The sequence below is a fragment of the Oncorhynchus gorbuscha genome, linkage group LG15, assembly GCF_021184085.1.
Source record: "Oncorhynchus gorbuscha isolate QuinsamMale2020 ecotype Even-year linkage group LG15, OgorEven_v1.0, whole genome shotgun sequence".
Classification (NCBI taxonomy): domain Eukaryota; kingdom Metazoa; phylum Chordata; class Actinopteri; order Salmoniformes; family Salmonidae; genus Oncorhynchus; species Oncorhynchus gorbuscha.
In genome coordinates this window covers 9551462-9569064 of record NC_060187.1, presented here as the reverse complement: position 1 = coordinate 9569064, position 17603 = coordinate 9551462, and the positions used below count along the sequence as shown (strand labels likewise).

Sequence of the window (17603 nt, the reverse complement as noted above, 5' to 3'; positions counted from 1 at the left end):
CAGGTCCTACCCATCTCTCCTCCAACCCAACCCATCTCTCCTCCAACCCACTCAGTCCCTACCCATCTCTCCTCCAACCCACTCAGCCCCTACCCATCTCTCCTCCAACCTTACCCATCTATCCTCCAACCCAGCTCTCCTCCAACCCACTCAGCCCCTACCCATCTCTCCTCCAACCTTACCCATATATCCTCCAACCCAGCTCTCCTCCAACCCACTCAACCCCTACCCATCTCTCCTCCAACCCAACCCATCTGTCCTCCAACCCAACCCATCTCTCCTCCAACCCACTCAGCCCCTACCCATCTCTCCTCCAACCCACTCAGCCCCTACCCATCTCTCCTCCAACCCACTTAGTCCCTACCCATCTCTCCTCCAACCCACTCAGCCCCTACCCATCTCTCCTCCAACCCAACCCATCTCTCCTCCAACTCACTCAGCCCCTACCCATCTCTCCTCCAACCCACTCAGCCCCTACCCATCTCTCCTCCAACCCAACCCATCTCTCCTTCAACCCACTCAGCCCCTACCCATCTCTCCTCCAACCTTACCCATGTATCCTCCAACCCAACCCATCTGTCCTCCAACCCAAACCATCTCTCCTCCAACCCAACCCATCTCACCTCCAACCCACTCAGCCCCTACCCATCTCTCCTCCAACCTTACCCATCTATCCTCCAACCCATCTCTCCTCCAACCCACTCAGCTCCTACCCATCTCTCCTCCAACCCACTCAGCTCCTACCCAGATGGTCATGTGCCGCCGCAATCTTCGCTCTCTCTCTCCCACTACTCTCTTCAATCCTCTATCTCTTCTGCTAAATCCTTCTCCCTCCTGTCACCTGACTCTGCCTCTCCTACCCTTCTCTCCTCCCTTTCCGGATCCTCTGATTCTCATTGTCCCATTTCCTCCCCACCGGCTCAACCTTCGACTCCCGCACCATGGTTGTGAACAAGGCTGCCGGCAGCTGAGCAGAAATGGAGAAAAGCTCAACTTCCAGAGGACCTATCATCCTTCCATTCCTTCCCGTCTCTGTGTTCGCTGCTAGAGCCGCTTTCTATCACTCAAAATGTAAACCCTGAGAAACTCTTCTCTACTTCCTCCTCCATCCTTAATCCTCCACTTACTCCCTCTCCACCTCCTCCCTCTCCACTCTCCCTCTCCACTCTCCCTCTCCACTCTCCCTCTCCACCTCCTCCCTCTACACTCTCCCTCTCCACCTCCTCCCTCTACACTCTCCCTCTCCACCTCCTCCCTCTCCCTCTCCACCTCCTCCCTCTCCACTCTCCCTGTCCACCTCCTCCCTCTCCACCTCCTCCCTCTCCACTCTCCCTCTCCACCTCCTCGCTCTACACTCTCCCTCTCCACACTCCCTCTCCACCTCCTCCCTCTCCACTCTCCCTCTCCACTCTCCTTATCCACCTCCTCCCTCTACACTCTCCCTCTCCACCTCCTCCCTCTCCACTCTCCCTGTCCACCTCCTCCCTCTCCACCTCCTCCCTCTACACTCTCCCTCTCCACCTCCTCCCTCTACAATCTCCCTCTCCACCTCCTCCCTCTCCACTCTCCCTCTCCACCTCCTCCCTCTACAATCTCCCTCTCCACCTCCTCCCTCTCCACTCTCCCTGTCCACCTCCTCCCTCTCCACCTCCTCCCTCTCCACTCTCCCTCTCCACCTCCTCCCTCTACACTCTCCCTCTCCACTCTCGCTCTCCACCTCCTCCCTCTCCACTCTCCCTCTCAACCTCCTCCCTCTACACTCTCCCTCTCCACTCTCCGCAGATGACTTTGTCAACCATAAAAAAGGTTGACGACATTTCTTCCTCATTCAGTCAGCCTACTAGTCCACTGATTCCACTCACACAGAACTACCCTAGGCCTTGACCTCTTTCTCCCCTCTCGACAGACCAGTGTCCATTCTTTATTATTCTTTATTCTTTATTTTCTTTCCAAAACACTTGAACGTGCTGTTTCTGAAAAACCCTCTCGTTATCTCTCTCAGGCTTCAAGGCGGCTCTCTGCGCTGCCAAAGCTGACTCTCTCTCCTCTTTTCTTATCCTCCTAGATCTATCTGCTGCCTTCAACACCGGGAACCATCAGATCCTCCTCTCCACCCTCTCAGGGCTGGACGTCTCAGGCTCTATCAGATCCTCCTCTCCACCCTCTCAGGGCTGGGCGTCTCAGGCTCTATCAGATCCTCCTCCCCACCCTCTTAGGGCTGGGCGTCTCAGGCTCTATCAGATCCTCCTCTCCACCCTCTCAGGGCTGGACGTCTCAGGCTCTATCAGATCCTCCTCTCCACCCTCTCAGGGCTGGGCGTCTCAGGCTCTATCAGATCCTCCTCTCCACCCTCTCAGGGCTGGACGTCTCAGGCTCTATCAGATCCTCCTCTCCACCCTCTCAGGGCTGGACGTCTCAGGCTCTATCAGATCCTCCTCTCCACCCTCTGAGGGCTGGACGTCTCAGGCTCTATCAGATCCTCCTCTCCACCCTCTCAGGGCTGGACGTCTCAGGCTCTATCAGATCCTCCTCTCCACCCTCTCAGGGCTGGACGTCTCAGGCTCTATCAGATCCTCCTCTCCACCCTCTCAGGGCTGCGTGTCTCAGGCTCTATCAGATCCTCCTCTCCACCCTCTCAGGGCTGGACGTCTCAGGCTCTATCAGATCCTCCTCTCCACCCTCTCAGGGCTGGGCGTCTCAGGCTCTATCAGATCCTCCTCCCCACCCTCTCAGGGCTGGGCGTCTCAGGCTCTATCAGATCCTCCTCTCCACCCTCTCAGGCCTGGACGTCTCAGGCTCTAACAGATCCTCCTCTCCACCCTCTCAGGGCTGGACGTCTCAGGCTCTATCAGATCCTCCTCTCCACCCTCTCAGGGCTGGGCGTCTCAGGCTCTATCAGATCCTCCTCTCCACCCTCTCAGGGCTGGATGTCTCAGGCTCTATCAGATCCTCCTCTCCACCCTCTCAGGGCTGGACGTCTCAGGCTCTATCAGATCCTCCTCTCCACCCTCTCAGGGCTGGGTGTCTCAGGCTCTATCAGATCCTCCTCTCCACCCTCTCAGGGCTGGGCGTCTCAGGCTCTATCAGATCCTCCTCTCCACCCTCTCAGGGCTGGGCGTCTCAGGCTCTATCAGATCCTCCTCCCCACCCTCTCAGGGCTGGGCGTCTCAGGCTCTATCAGATCCTCCTCCACCCTCTCAGGGCTGGACGTCTCAGGCTCTATCAGATCCTCCTCCACCCTCTCAGGGCTGGGCGTCTCAGGCTCTACACGCTCCGAGATTGCATCCTGCCTGGCAGGTCGCTCCTACCATGTGGCGTGGAGAGGATGTGTCTGCAACTCGTGCTCTCACTACTAGTGTCCCCCGGGGCTCGGTTCTAGGCCCTCTCCTCTTTTCTCTTTACACCAAGTCACTCGGCTCTGTTATATCCTCACATGGTCTCTCCTATCATTGTGATGACACTCAACTACTTTTCTCCTTCCCCCTTCTGACACCAAGGTGGCGGTACGTATCTATGTATGCTTGGCAGACATCTCAGCTTGGATGACAGCCCACAACCTCAACAAAACGGAGATGCTCTTCCTCCCAGGGAAGGCCTGCCAGCTCCAAGACCTTTCCATCATGGTTGACAACTCTGTGGTGTCCTCCTCCCAGAGTGCAAAGAACCTTGGTATGACCCTGGACAACACCTTGTCGTTCTCTACAAACATCAAAGCAGTGATTCGCTCCTGCAGGTTCATGCTCTACAACATCCAGAGAGTACGACCCTTCCTCACACAGGAAGTGACACAGGTCCTAATCCAGGCACTTGTCATCTCCCGTCCATACCACTGCAACTCTCTGTTGATAGAGTATCTAAAAGAATATCTTAAACAACTCTCTGTTGATAGAGTATCTTAAAGAGTATCTTAAACAACTGTCTGTTGATAGAGTATCTTAAAGAGTATCTTAAACAACTGTCTGTTGATAGAGTATCTTAAAGAGTATCTTAAACAACTGTCTGTTGATAGAGTATCTTAAAGAGTATCTTAAACAACATCTTAAACAACTGTCTGTTGATAGAGTATCTTAAAGAGTATCTTAAACAACTCTCTCTTGATAGAGTATCTTAAACAACTCTCTCTTGATAGAGTATCTTAAACAACTGTCTCGCCACCCTCCCACTCATTGTTTAGTGATATGTTTTTAGGTGCTGGAGCGCAATTAGAATAGAAATGACGGTTGTAATTTCCTCAAAGTTTGTACAGACAGATGTAGCCTGTTGAATATATCATCCTATACAGTATAATTCTATATCATCATAGAAATGCATAGAATATATCCTCCAATCGCAACGTCTGCCTTGGCCAACATACAGTGGGTCAAAAAAAGTATTTAGTCAGCCACCAATTGTGCAAGTTCTCCCACTTAAAAAGATGAGAGAGGCCTGTCATTTTCATCATAGGTACACTTTAACTATGACAGGCAAAATTAGAAAAAAAATCCAGAAAATCACGTTGTAGGATTTTTAATGAATTAATTTGAAAATTATGGTGGAAAATAAGTATTTGGTCACCTACAAACAAGCAAGATTTCTGGGTCTCACAGATCTGTAACTTCTTCTTTAAGAGGCTCCTCTGTCCTCCACTCGTTACCTGTATTAATGGCACCTGTTTGAACTTGTTATCAGTATAAAAGACACCTGTCCACAACCTCAAACAGTCACACTCCAAACTCCACTATGGCCAAGACCAAAGAGCTCTCAAAGGACACCAGAAACAAAATTGTAGACCTGCACCAGGCTGGGAAGACTGAATCTGCAATAGGTAAGCAGCTTGGTTTGAAGAAATCAACTGTGGGAGCAATTATTAGGAAATGGAAGACATACAAGACCAGTGAGAATCTCCCTCGATCTGGGGCTCCACGCAATATCTCACCCCGTGGGGTCAAAATGATCACAAGAACGGTGAGCAAAAATCCCAGAACCACACGGGGGGACCTAGTGAATGACCTGCAGAGAGCTGGGACCAAAGTAACAAAGCCTACCATCAGTAACACACTACGCCGCCAGGGACTCAAATCCTGCAGTGCCAGACGTGTCCCCCTGCTTAAACCAGTACATGTCCAGGACTGTCTGAAGTTTGCTAGAGAGCATTTGGATGATCCAGAAGAAGATTGGGAGAATGTCATATGGTCAGATGAAACCAAAATGTTACTTTTTGGTAAAAACTCAACTCGTCGTGTTTGGAGGACAAAGAATGCTGGGTTGCATCCAAAGAACACCATACCTACTGTGAAGCATGGGGGTGGAACATCATGCTTTTGGGCTGTTTTTCTGCAAAGGGACCAGGACGACTGATCCGTGTAAAGGAAAGAATGAATGGGGCCATGTATCGTGAGATTGAGTGAAAACCTCCTTCCATCAGCAAGGGCATTGAAGATGAAACGTGGCTGGGTCTTTCAGCATGACATTGATCCCAATCACACCACCCGGGCAACGAAGGAGTGGCTTCGTAAGAAGCATTTCAAGGTCCTGGAGTGGCCTAGCCAGTCTCCAGATCTCAACCCCATAGAAAATCTTTGGAGGGAGTTGAAAGTCCGTGTTGCCCAGCAACAGTCCCAAAACATCACTGCTCTAGAGGAGAACTGCATGGAGGAATGGGCCAAAATACCAGCAACAGTGTGTGAAAACTTTGTGAAGACTTACAGAAAACGTTTGACCTCTGTTATATACCCTTTGTTGGCAATGACAAAGTATTGAGATAAACTTTTGTTATTGACCAAATACTTATTTTCCACCTTCATTTGCAAATTAATTAATTCAAAATCCTACAATGTGATTTTCTGGATTTTTTTTTCTCATTTTGTCTGTCATAGTTGAAGTGTACCTATCATGAAAATTACAGGCCTCTCATCTTTTTAAGTGGGAGAACTTGCACAATTGGTGGCTGTCTAAATACTTTTTTGCCCCACTGTATATTGTCAAAAAATATATATATATTCTTTTAATATCCTCATTCACCAAGTTAGGCATGCCCAATTTCAAAATAGGCCATAAGCACTGTCAATCGCGAATGACAATTCTTCATGTTTTACTGGTGAAATGTCCAAACTGTATCTGCATACCAATCATTTGATCTCCATCAGTTTGATGGGAATTAGTATTCAGATCTTATTGAATGACTGTTTTGTGATTGAATTAGAGCAGATGGTGTAAACTGCACACGGAGTGTACAAAACATTAAGAACACCTTCCTAATACACACAGAAAACGGTTGAGTGTGAAAAATCCTGCAGCGTTGCAGTTCTTGACACAAACTGGTACGCCTGACACCTACTACCATACCCCTTTCAAAGGCACTTAATAAATATTTTGTTTTGTCCATTCACCCTCTGAACAGCACACAACACATGTCTCAATTGTCTCAAGGCTTAAACATCCTTATTTAACATGTCTCCTCCCCTTCAGATACACTGATTGAAGTGGATTTAACAAGCGACATCAATAAGGGATCATAGCTTTCACCTGGATTCACAGAAGGAGCAGGTGTTCTTAATGTTTTGTACACTCAGTGGGTAATTTTACATACACAGTAATAAATCAATATTAACCTCATTATGGCAGTAGGTCGAGTTTGGCATTAGTCATGTAAACACCTTACTCTGCTTATGTTAATTGGCATAAGGTCAAAGTCAAAGTAAGCAAACGATTAAAACCCCTGCCTTCGTGTATTTAGTTTCAATCAAAGCATATTATGTTTAGTGGGGTGATCTGGTGAATTTGTTTAGTGACCATTCAGCTAACAATCCTAAAATATCATCAGAAATTAGGTGGTGTTTTTGGTGTAACAGTAACATTATACTGGGCTATTATATTTGGTTATGTTATGTAGAATTCGAATCAATCATTATGTGATATTCAAAGACATTGATTCAGCTTTGATCTAACTTTACTAAAAAAGCCCCATTGTGAGAAGTTGCAGAGTGGTCGCTACAGTCAGCTCCAGTCCTTCTCCAGCCCGCTCCAGTCCTTCTCCAGCCCGCTCCAGTCATTCTCCAGCCCGCTACAGTCCACTCCAGCCCGCTCCAGTCCGCTACAGTCCTTTTCCAGCCCGCTACAGTCCTTTTCCAGTCCGCTACAGTCCTTCTCCAGTCCGCTACAGTCCTTCTCCAGCCCGCTCCAGCCCGCTACAGTCCTTTTCCAATACGCTACAGTCCTTCTCCAGTCCGCTCAGTCCGCTACAGTCCTTCTCCAGTCCGCTACAGTCCGCTCAGTCCGCTACAGTCCTTCTCCAGTCCGCTACAGTCCTTCTCCAGCCCGCTACAGTCCGCTCAGCCCGCTACAGTCCGCTACAGTCCGCTACAGTCCTTCTCCAGTCCGCTACAGTCCGCTCAGCCCGCTACAGTCCGCTACAGTCCGCTACAGTCCTTCTCCAGTCCGCTCAGCCCGCTACAGTCCGCTCAGTCCGCTACAGTCCGCTACAGTCCGCTCAGCCCGCTACAGTCCGCTATAGTCCGCTCAGTCCGCTACAGTCCGCTACAGTCCTTCTCCAGTCTGCTCAACCCGCTCAGCCCGCTACAGTCCGCTCAGCCCGCTACAGTCCGCTCAGTCCGCTACAGTCCGCTACAGTCCGCTCAGCCCGCTACAGTCCGCTCCAGCCCGCTCAGTCCGCTACAGTCCGCTACAGTCCGCTGAGCCCGCTACAGTCCGCTCAGCCCGCTACTGTCCGCTACAGTCCGCTCAGCCCGCTACAGTCCGCTCAGCCCGCTACAGTCCGCTCAGCCCGCTACAGTCCGCTCAGTCCGCTACAGTCCGCTCAGTCCGCTACAGTCCGCTCAGTCCGCTACAGTCTGCTACAGTCCGCTCAGCCCGCTACAGTCCTTTTCCAGCCCGCTACAGTCCGCTCAGCCCGCTACAGTCCTTTTCCAGCCCGCTACAGTCCGCTCAGCCCGCTACAGTCCGCTCCAGCCCGCTATAGTCCGCTCCAGCCCGCTACAGTCCGCTCCAGCCCGCTACAGTCCGCTCAGCCCGCTCCAGCCCGCTACAGTCCGCTCCAGCCCGCTACAGTCCTTTTCCAGCCCCGCTACAGTCCGCTCCAACCCGCTCCAGTCCTTTTCCAGCCCGCTACAGTCCGCTTCAACCCGCTACAGTTCTTTTCCAGTCCGCTCCAGCAGCACTACACCCCTGCTCTTGCTGCACGGAACGAGCTAATTGAAGCGCATCTAGAAACGAAACATTGGCCAACGTCTCGTCTCGTCTTGCGCTGCACAGGATATCAAATCTCTACAACGATTGGAGGTGTTAAACATCACCATGGCTATCACATCCTTATGGTATAGATTTGTTTCATACGTGCAACGTGACTGCAAGAGACAGGTTGGAATGTCTGACTGAAATACGGAACCATTTAAAAAAAAATCCAAATCAGTGGCGTTTGAATTTGTTGATAAATTGTGGGACATGCTTGTTTGGGTGCGGGGTTGCGGGACACGGGACAAAGGGCCAAAATGCGGGACTGTCCCGCACAATCTGGGACATGTGATCACCCAACTCCATGGCGAAATGTATTGAATTGCAGGAAATTACCATTAAAACTTAAATAGTTAACTCTGCCTTCAAGTGAGGCCGATGTATTTCTTTTTTGGGGAAGCATGCTGCCTGTGCTCTCTCGGCCGCCCTTCAGCCAAGACACGAAAACAGCCACACGCAGCTGATGCAGTTCCCAGAATCCCGGCTCCAGTTCCCACATGAAGCATGGACCGTATCCCAAAAATAACACAGGCCCCGGGACCGTATCCCAAAAATAATACAGGCCCCGCGCAGAATATGACCGATGTTGCTTATTCAAATAAACGGGTCCAGTTATAGACCCTACAAATCCGAACGAATTCATAAACCCAGTGATAGAAGGGACACAATGTCACCAACATTCTTCCCACAATACATAATTTAAATAACAAAAGATTAATCTGTCTATTGTGCGAAATCCGTTTCGGTTTGAACAGGCTGTGTAGTGTAGAGTATAATGTGATGTTTTCGTGGCCAACGATCATAACCCGGACCGCTCGAAAGCTCAGAATACTGTCGCCTAATCTTTCGGTGACATTAAAAGGTTAATTCGTCAAGAAACTGGCAACTGGGACGTTGCTGCATTTACAGGCTAACCTCCCACATGTCAGGCTGCTGGAGATAGCCTACATAGACAACACAATGTCTCTGATCATATGGAATAGGATGTTTGTAGCCTAGTAAACAGCGACGAATATACACTGACCTTTGAGGACAAATACATCATTTTACAAACAAGACAAGATGTGGGATATTTTTCTACGGGCCCGGTGCATAAAGACAAAAAAGACGCTGCGGTGGCAGTAGGCTATTGGCTATATTGTGATGCCCTGCTCATCTCATTTTCCTGCCACATCCACCTGTCCTGTCGCTACAATTCTACATTCAATTTCCGTCCCCGGCCCAACCGACCCTTTGAAAAGACGGACTCACCCAGTACACCGGATGACGTTTGCTGCGAGGAGGCAGCACTTTGATCTGTCTTTTCCCCTTCGCCTTGCGATCGGTGTCTGTGTCGCGAGCTCTCGGTGCCACCACTGCTGTCGGAGGAGCTGCTACCCGCTGCTGCAGGGACTGCTGCTCCCGCCGCCCCCGTCTCGGGCATGGTCTTTCAGTGGGGAGTAACGGACGATATTCTCCGGGAAAGGGGAGAGCGAAATCGCATCTCAGGCAGGCAAATCATAGGACGCTGCTGGTCGGTGTGTCAGAGAGAGAGAGGGGCTAAATGAACGTGAAAGTGAAGTGAAGGTTGTTGTGGTGGTGGCTTATCCTAGTTTGCAGCAGGATGCGAGCCGATTGATAGCGCTCGGTTGATTCTTACTATGGAGGAGGGACAAAGAGAGAAGGGGGGACGACACACGTAGGGCTACAGCCAGCCTCACACACAGACACGCGCAGGCACGAAAACACACATACACGTACAGGCATACTGGAAATAAAATATCATGGTTCTCCTCCTCGCCCTCAAAGAGAGAATTGCTTTAAATGCACCCTTCAATTTCCCCTGACCTCTGCAAGCCGCTAAAGAACAAATGGTGTATTTTTCTACGCGCCACCACCAGCTATGATATCACTGAAAATATAAAACGTTTATATTTAATTTTCAATTCCATGCCATAGGAAAAAGTACGCCACCACTAGTCATGTCAGTCACCCATGATGCCACCCCATAACATACCCAATTATAAGACACAACATACATTTATGTTCCTATAAAGCAGGGTTTATGTACTTACTTTTTAAAAATCAGATATCAGATCACTCTCTAGACAGTTTAGCAGCAAAATAGCCTATGTTGTGGTAGGTGCTTGAGCAGTCCAGCAGACAGACAGGCAGGCAGGTGCTTGAGCAGTCCAGCAGACAGACAGGCAGGCAGGTGCTTGAGCAGTCCAGCAGACAGACAGGCAGGCAGGTGCTTGAGCAGTCCAGCAGACAGACAGGCAGGCAGGTGCTTGAGCAGTCCATCAGACAGACAGGCAGGCAGGTGCTTGAGCAGTCCAGCAGACAGACAGGCAGGCAGGTGCTTGAGTAGTCCAGCAGACAGACAGACAGGCGGGCAGGTGCTTGAGCAGTCCAGCAGACAGACAGGCAGGCAGGTGCTTGAGCAGTCCATCAGACAGACAGGCAGGCAGGTGCTTGAGCAGTCCAGCAGACAGACAGGCAGGCAGGTGCTTGAGCAGTCCATCAGACAGACAGGCAGGCAGGTGCTTGAGCAGTCCAGCAGATAGACAGGCAGGCAGGTGCTTGAGCAGTCCAGCAGACAGACAGGCAGGCAGGTGCTTGAGCAGTCCAGCAGACAGACAGACAGGCAGGCAGGTGCTTGAGCAGTCCAGCAGACAGACAGGCAGGCAGGTCCCTCAGCAGTCCAGCAGACAGACAGGCAGGTAGGTGCTTGAGCAGTCCAGCAGACAGACAGACAGGCAGGTGCTTGAGCAGTCCAGCAGACAGATAGGCAGGCAGGTGCTTGAGCAGTCCAGCAGACAGACAGGCAGGCAGGTGCTTGAGCAGTCCAGCAGACAGACAGGTAGGCAGGTCCCTCAGCAGTCCAGCAGACAGACAGACAGGCAGGTGCTTGAGCAGTCCAGCAGACAGACAGGCAGGCAGGTGCTTGAGCAGTCCAGCAGACAGACAGGCAGGCAGGTGCTTGAGCAGTCCAGCAGACAGGTCCCTCAGCAGTCCAGCAGACAGACAGGCAGGCAGGTGCTTGAGCAGTCCAGCAGACAGACAGGCAGGCAGGTCCCTCAGCAGTCCAGCAGACAGACAGGCAGGCAGGTCCCTCAGCAGTCCAGCAGACAGACAGGCAGGCAGGTAGGTAAAGCTCCTCTCCTATGATGTGTAATACATAACAAAGAACCCAGCCTGTCTGTGAAGGATTAAGTACATCATTATTTATTTATCAATGCAAGAAATTTCTTCACAGATGTGAGATAGATCATCTGCTTCCTCTCTAGCCCACGTTGGAGTCATCCCCATTTAATAGACATACCGTAGCCTAACATATGCTTTACAATATTTCCTGGGTGACAGGTCCACTTACAGTGGCCTATGATGCATGTTTGTTCTGTTTTCATACTTTTCCATGTTTAGAACACTGTTGTAAACAGTATTATCTTTCTCAACACCCACTATTTCTTTACTTTGTAAATAGCCTCTGAGAAAGAAGGTAAATCCCGAGACCTCATAAATTGTATTCACTTTGTCAAACCGTCAAAACACAGGAACACAAAAGGGGCACACTGTCCACAAAGATTCAGTTTGAATATACTCCTACTGTAGACAGAGAACAGTAGCTTTCAAGTCTTCTTCTGAGCTAATATTGATGGTAGCCAACCTAACAGTCTCCACACATGACAAACTCCCAACTTTTATTGGTTTAGTTGTGTGTGTGTGTGTGTGTGTGTGTGTGTGTGTGTGTGTGTGTGTGTGTGTGTGTGTGTGTGTGTGTGTGTGTGTGTGTGTGTGTGTGTGTGTGTGTGTGTGTGTGTGTGTGTGTGTGTGTGTGTGTGTGTGTGTGTGTGTGTGTGTGTGTGTGTGTACCAAGAGAATAACACGATGACTGCTTTTACCATACAAAAATCAAATCCAATTATATTGGTCACGTACACATATTTAGCAGATGTGCTTGAGCGGGTGTAGCGAAATGCTTGTGTTCTCTAGCTCCAACAGTGCAGTAGTATCAATTCACAACAATACACACAAATACACACAAATATACCTGGCTGTGTGGTGCCAGGAAAACCACCCCTCCCTCAACGTGATCAAGACAAAGGAGATGATTGTGGACTACAGGAAATGGAGGACCGAGCACGCCCCATTGTCATCGACGATACTGTTGTGGAGCAGGTTGAGAGCTTCAAGTTCCTTGGTGTCCACATCACCAACAAACTAACATGGTCCAAGCACACCAAGGCAGTCATGAAGAGGGCACAACAAAACCTATTCCCTCAGGAGACTTAAACGTTTTGGCATGGGTCCTCAGATCGTCAAAAGGTTCTACATCTGCACCATCACTGCTTGGTATGGCAACTGCTTCGCCTCTGAACGCAAGGCTCTACAGAGGGTAGTGCGTACGGCCCAGTACATCACTGGGGCCAAGCTTCCTGCCATCCAGGACCTCTATACCATGCGGTGTCAGAGGAAGGCCCTAAAAATTGTCAAAGACTCCAGCCACCCTAGTCATAGAGTGTTCACTCTGCTAACGCACGGCAAGCGGTACCGGAGGGCCAAGTCTAGGTCCAAGAGGCTTCTAAACAGCTCTACCCCCAAGCCATAAGACTCCTGAACATTGATTGACTCTGTACCGGTACCCCTGTATATAGCCTCGCTATTGTTGTTTTACTGCTGCTCTTTAATTATTAGTTTCTTTTTTTCCTTCTTTTTTTTAAAGGTATTTTTCTTAAAACTGTATTGTTGGGTCAAAGGGCTTGTAAGTAAGCATTTCTAGGTCTGCACCTGTTGTATTCGGTACATGTGACAAATACAATTAGATTTGGTTTGATTTGAAATCTAAAAGTAAACAAATGGAAATAAGAAATATATCAATATTCGATCGAGCAATGTCGGAGTGGCATTGACACCAAAAGCCAGAGGGAGGGATGAAGACAAAAGTCTTGGTGCTGATGGTTCAAGGACGGTGCCAGCTGTCCTCGATGGAACCCATTGAATAATTCAGATCAAAAGACTTAAAGAGTGTCCCTCAGGCACTAGGCTCTGACTGCATAGGTACCCTGCCTATAAACAGGATGCGTCTCAATAGTCTAAAAGTGGATTCCTCTCTCTGTCGCCTTCATCTGCACGGATCTAAAAAGAAACAGGAGCTGACAGCAATAATGACAGGATACACCCAGAGGATATGCTGTCACTTGTCCAGTCCTGTTAAATTAGTGCTAATCTCTCGTAAACATAACTGAGCATCTGACCAAATTACGCATGATTTTAGTTCTGGGTGAACCAAGATTAGATCAGTCCTGATGAAGGAGAAGAGACAAGAGAGGAGGGATTATTACTGTACAACAGACCACGTATTCACCCTGCACACCTTAATTGACAAACAAACAAACCAATACAAAGTCAAAGTCTTCTCATGCTTTGATCATTTCAAAAAAGCTTTTTCGACTCAATTTGGCACGAGCGCCTGCTATACAAATTGATGGAAAGTGGTGTTGGGGGAAAAACATACAATATTCTAAAACGCATGTACACAAACACAATTGTGTGGTTAAAATTGGCAAAAAAACATACACATTTCTTTCCACAGGCCCGGGGGGTGAGACGGGGAGGCAGTTTAAGCCCCACCCTCTTCAACACATATATCAACGAATTAGTGAGGACACTAGAATAGTCTGCAGCACTCAGTCTCACCCTACTAGAATCTGAAGTCAAATGTCTACTGTTTGCTGACAATCTAGTGCTTCTATCCCTAACCAAAGAGGGCCTACAGCAGCACCTACATCCTCTGCACAGATTCTGACAGACCTGGGCCCTGACAGTAAATCTCAGTAAGACAAAAATAATGGTGTTCCAGAAAAGGTCCAGTTCCCAGGACCACGAATACAAATTCCATCTAGACACCACTGCCCTAGAGCACACAAAAACCTATACAGCATATACCTCAGCCTAAACATCAGTGCCACAGGTAAGTTCCACAAAGCGTTGAACTATCTGAGAGACATGGCAAGAAGGACCTTCTATGCCATCAAAAGGTTTATAAAAAAATCGACATACAAATTAGGATCTGGCAAAAATACTTGAATCAGTTATCGAACCCTTTTGCCCTTTATGGTTGTGAGGTCTGGGGTCCCTCCCCAACCAAGAGAGGTCAGTTATAGAGCCCATTGCCCTTTATGGTTGTGAGTTCTGGGGTCCCTCCCCAACCAAGAGAGGTCAGTTATAGAGCCCATTGCCCTTTATGGTTGTGAGGTCTGGGGTCCCTCCCCAACCAAGAGAGGTCAGTTATAGAGCCCATTGCCCTTTATGGTTGTGAGGTCTGGTGTCCCTCCCCAACCAAGAGAGGTCAGTTATAGAGCCCATTGCCCTTTATGGTTGTGAGGTCTGGGGTCCCTCCCCAACCAAGAGAGGTCAGTTATAGAGCCCATTGCCCATTATGGTTGTGAGGTCTGGGGTCCCTCCCCAACCAAGAGAGGTCAGTTATAGAGCCCATTGCCCTTTATGGTTGTGAGGTCTGGGGTCCCTCCCCAACCAAGAGAGGTCAGTTATAGAGCCCATTGCCCTTTATGGTTGTGAGGTCTGGGGTCCCTCCCCAACAAAGAGAGGTCAGTTATAGAGCCCATTGCCCTTTATGGTTGTGAGGTCTGGGGTCCCTCCCCAACCAAGAGAGGTCAGTTATAGAGCCCATTGCCCTTTATGGTTGTGAGGTCTGGGGTCCCTCCCCAACCAAGAATTCACAAAATGGGAAAAACACAATGTAAAACACCAAATAATGATTGAAGAGCAGAAATAGGCCGAGACCCACTAATTATCACAATTCAGAAAAGAGACGTTAAATTCTACAACCTCCCAAAAGGAAGCAATTCCTAAACTTTCCATTAGAAAGCCATCACCTACAGACAGATGAACCTGGAGAAGAGTCCCCTAAGCAAGCTGGTCCTGGGGCTCTATTCACAAACTCAAACAGACCCCATAGAGCCCCAGGACAGCAACACAATTAGACTCAACCAAATCATGAGAAAACAAAAAGAATTACTTGACACATTGGAAAGAATTTACCAAAAAACAGGGCAAACTAGAATGCTATTTGGCCCTAAACAGAGAGTACACCGTGTCAGAATACCTGACCACTGTGACTGACCCAACATTAAGGAAATATTTGACTATGTACAGACTCAGTGAGCATAGCCTTGTTATTGAGAAAGGCCGCCGTAGGCAGACATGGCTCTCAAGAGAAGACAGGCTATGTGCTCACTGCCCACAGAACGAGGTGGAAACTGAGCTGCACATCCTAACCTCCTGCCAAATGTATTTTTTTATTTCACCTTTATTTAACCAGGTAGGCAAGTTGAGAACAAGTGCTCATTTACAATTGCGACCTGGCCAAGATAAAGAAGAGCAGTTTGACAGATACAACGACACAGAGTTACACATGGAGTAAAACAAACATACAGTCAATAATACAGTATAAACAAGTCTATATACAATGTGAGCAAATGAGGTGAGATAAGGGAGGTAAAGGCAAAAAAGGCCATGGTGGCAAAGTAAATACAATATAGCAAGTAAAACACTATGACCATATTAGAGACACATATTTCCCTCAGATTACACAGACCCACCAAGAATTCGGAAAAACAAATCCAGTTTTGATGAACTCCCGTATCTACTGGGTGAAATACCACAGTGTGACATCACAGCAGCAAGATTTGTGACCTGTTGCCACGAGAAAAGGGCAACCGGTGAAGAACGAACACCATTGTAAATACAACCTATATTTATGTTTATTTAATTTCCCTTTTGTACTTTAACTATTTGCACATCATTACAACACTGTATATATACATAATGTGACATTTGAAATGTCTTTATTCTTTTGGAACTTTTGGAAGTGTAATGTTTACAGTTAATTTGTTATTGTTTTATCTATTTCACTTGCTTTGGCAATGTAAACATATGTTTCCCATGCCAATAAAGCCTTTACATTGAAATTGAAATTATTGAGACTATTGAGACACACACACACAGAGCTCAGCTCAGCCCAGCCCTCCAACTCCTCCCAGCCCAGCCCTCCAACACCTCACAGCCCAGCTCAGCTCAGCTCAGCTCTGCCCTCCAACCCCTCCCAGCCCAGCCCTCCAACCCCTCACAGCCCAGCCCTCCAACCCCTCACAGCCCAGCCCTCCAATCCCTCACAGCCCAGCCCTCCAATCCCTCACAGCCCAGCCCTCCAACCCCTCACAGCCCAGCCCTCCAACCCCTCCTAGCCCAGCCCTCCAACCCCTCCCAGCCCAGCCCTCCAACCCCTCCCAGCCCAGCCCTCCAACCCCTCACAGCCCAGCCCTACAATCCCTCACAGCTCAGCCCTCCAACCCCTCCCAGCCCAGCCCAGCCCTACAACCCCTCACAGCCCAGCCCTCCAACCCCTCCCAGCCCAGCCCTCCAACCCCTCCCAGCACTCTCCTCGGTGAAGCTCAGAGGTAGCTAGAATCACCAGCATACATTTTGCTTACTCACCATCCTCTCTCTCATCTGACAGCGACAAACATCTGCAGTGGGGCTCCCCAGTGAACATATACACTGAGTGTACAAAACATTAGGAACACCTTCTGAATATTGTGTGTGTGCGCCATTCAGAGGGTGAATGGGTAAAACAAAATACTGAAGTGTCTTTGAACGGAGTCTGGTTGTATCTGCCAGGCGCACTGGTTTGTGTCAAGAACTGGTCCACCACCCAAAGGACATCCAGCCAAGGTGACACAACTGTGGGAAGCATTGCATTCAACATGGGCCAGTATCCCTGTGGAACGCTTTCGACAAATTGTATGGGAACATGCCCAAACAAATTGAGGCTGGACAAAGAAGAGCAAAGGGGGTACAACTCAATATTAGGAAGGTGTTCCTAATGTTTTGTACACTCAGTGTACATGTTCACTGGGGAGCCCCACTGCAGATCTCTGCAGCTGTCAGATGACAGAGAGGATGGCGAGTATTCAAACTAGGCGTCAAAACAAGTGTCATTTATGGGGCTTTGTCTATTTATTGACCCCCACGGGGGCTAGGGCTTCTGTAGCTCAGTTGGTAGAGCATGGCGCTTGTAACGCCAGGGTAGTGGGTTCGATCCCCGGGACCACCCATACGTAGAATGTATGCACACATGACTGTAAGTCGCTTTGGATAAAAGCGTCTGCTAAATGGCATATATTATTATATTATTATTATATTTATTATTATTATATATTATTAGAGCCGTGAGCTCCGTTGTGAAGCTTTGACAGGTAATCCTTGAGTCATCCAAAAGAGACTGGATTATTACTTTTTAACTCAATCCAAAAAGGCTTGTATAATAATAACAATATTAATATTGTATCTTCTCAATCAAATAATTGGAT

At 48.8% G+C, this 17603-nt stretch overlaps 1 protein-coding gene across 1 annotated transcript in view; it reads right to left on the bottom strand.

Annotated features, from left to right (window-relative positions):
• ano8b (anoctamin 8b) overlaps nucleotides 1-9925 on the bottom strand; it is a 122780-nt gene extending 112855 nt beyond the window's left edge. Inside the window, 1 exon segment of the mRNA XM_046300077.1 lies at nucleotides 9481-9925. Within this exon segment, the coding sequence (XP_046156033.1) occupies nucleotides 9481-9652 (172 nt within the window). The 5' untranslated portion in view covers nucleotides 9653-9925.
• Between the last annotated feature and the right edge of the window lie 7678 nt (nucleotides 9926-17603).